The sequence below is a fragment of the Phytophthora parasitica genome (assembly GCF_000247585.1).
Source record: "Phytophthora parasitica INRA-310 unplaced genomic scaffold supercont2.8, whole genome shotgun sequence".
NCBI lineage: Eukaryota > Oomycota > Peronosporomycetes > Peronosporales > Peronosporaceae > Phytophthora > Phytophthora nicotianae.
The window spans coordinates 1,873,148-1,874,601 of record NW_008648994.1 but is presented as its reverse complement, the minus strand read 5'-3'; the positions used below and the strand labels follow the sequence as shown (position 1 = coordinate 1,874,601).

Genomic DNA, 1,454 nt, shown 5'->3' with positions numbered 1-1,454 from the left:
GATCAGAGCATGTGCAGGTGCATCGTCATCACTGACTTGTAGCAGTCGCTCCAACAGTTCTGGCTCTTCAACTTGTCCTGGCTCATCACCCTGACCCAACTGTTCTGGATCTTCGACATGTCCTGGTTCACCACCATATCCTGTCTCATCACCCTGTCCTGTCTCTTCAACTTGTCCTGGCTCTTCAACTTGACCTGACGCTTCACCTTGTCCTGGCTCTTCGCTCTGTTCTGGATCTTCAACCAATCCATCACGCTCACGACCGTTGCGTATGTTGCGATGCCATGCCGCATCTCTCTCCCGGCGCACCTGATCCATCTGATTTCGATGCTCGATTCGATCTGCATGCGTCCGACAACGCGAAGATCGCTGATGACGCGTGAGGTGGTGGCGATTCCCGCGGACCCACTGTCAACACACTGGGCATAGTTGCCTGAGCCCAGTGGATGTTCCTCTACATGATCCTTGCTGGTGGCGTCGTAAGCGACACGAGCGAGAGAACACGCAGTGGCATACGTTGCAAGTGCGCTGGGCATCAGTTTCCTCGTTTAGAAGCTCTCAAAAATTCATTCTCTAAAAAAAACAATACCGTAAAAGTCGGCTCCAGTGCGACACCGATTAGCGGTAACAATCAAATCATTTAAAAAACCTTACGAGGTTTTTTATGCCTCAAAAGCAAACTCTGTAGCCACTGTCGCAGTACAGATGGGCGTGCATCGCTCGTCTGTATACCGCTGGAGAAAGCAAAAGACAAATCTAGAAGGTGACAAGAATAATGGAAGCAAGTTCTACGTAAATCCAAAGGCACATGAGGCACAGTGAGTGCTCTATCCTGATTTAGAAAAGAGGTTTGGGCTTTTTTCATTTTCTAGTTCATATTTTTTGTAATCTATTAGCTGTGATGTCTAGGCTTCTTGAATATGTTTCAGAAATGAGAAAAACCGCAAACTTTGCGTAACTACAGCAGAACGCCGTGTGATGCTATCTTTCTTGGTAGCGAAAGCATCGGACATGGTCAAGGCAAAAAGACATTGTAAAAGGTTTTCGAAAGGCAAAACTGCTTCCTATAGGTCCTAGAGATGTGTCCGATGACTTTGCAACGTACCTGCCGGCACTGCCAGAAGCTGCTATTGTCGATGATGCTTCGGACATTGAAGACGAAAGCTTTGATGAATGAAATGCGCTTTTGTTTGCTTTCACAAAAAATCGTTTTTCTACAGTATTATTCAATACTTTTTTATTATTTGTTTGACTGGCGATCCAATCAACAGAATCATTTCATACTCTAGAAGAAGGGGTGTCGACCCAACATTTGGTGATGTCGAACTGTAACCGTTTGTCGCACGGGAGTTGACTTTTACGGTAAGTAAGCAAACGTATTAATAAATTTCATCCAAAAGCGTAATTTATTTAATGCAGCCGTCGCACATGCGATTCCAGGTCGTCGCACTGGT

General features: G+C 45.7%; 1 protein-coding gene across 1 annotated transcript; it reads right to left on the bottom strand.

The window, feature by feature from the left end:
* Nucleotides 1-2: 2 nt before the first annotated feature.
* PPTG_06115 (hypothetical protein) lies at nt 3-251 on the bottom strand (the record flags this gene model as incomplete). The annotated part of the gene is made up of 1 exon (XM_008899910.1): nt 3-251. The coding sequence occupies one exon, from the start codon at nt 249-251 to the stop codon at nt 3-5; it is 249 nt and encodes an 82-aa protein (XP_008898158.1).
* Nucleotides 252-1,454: the final 1,203 nt, after the last annotated feature.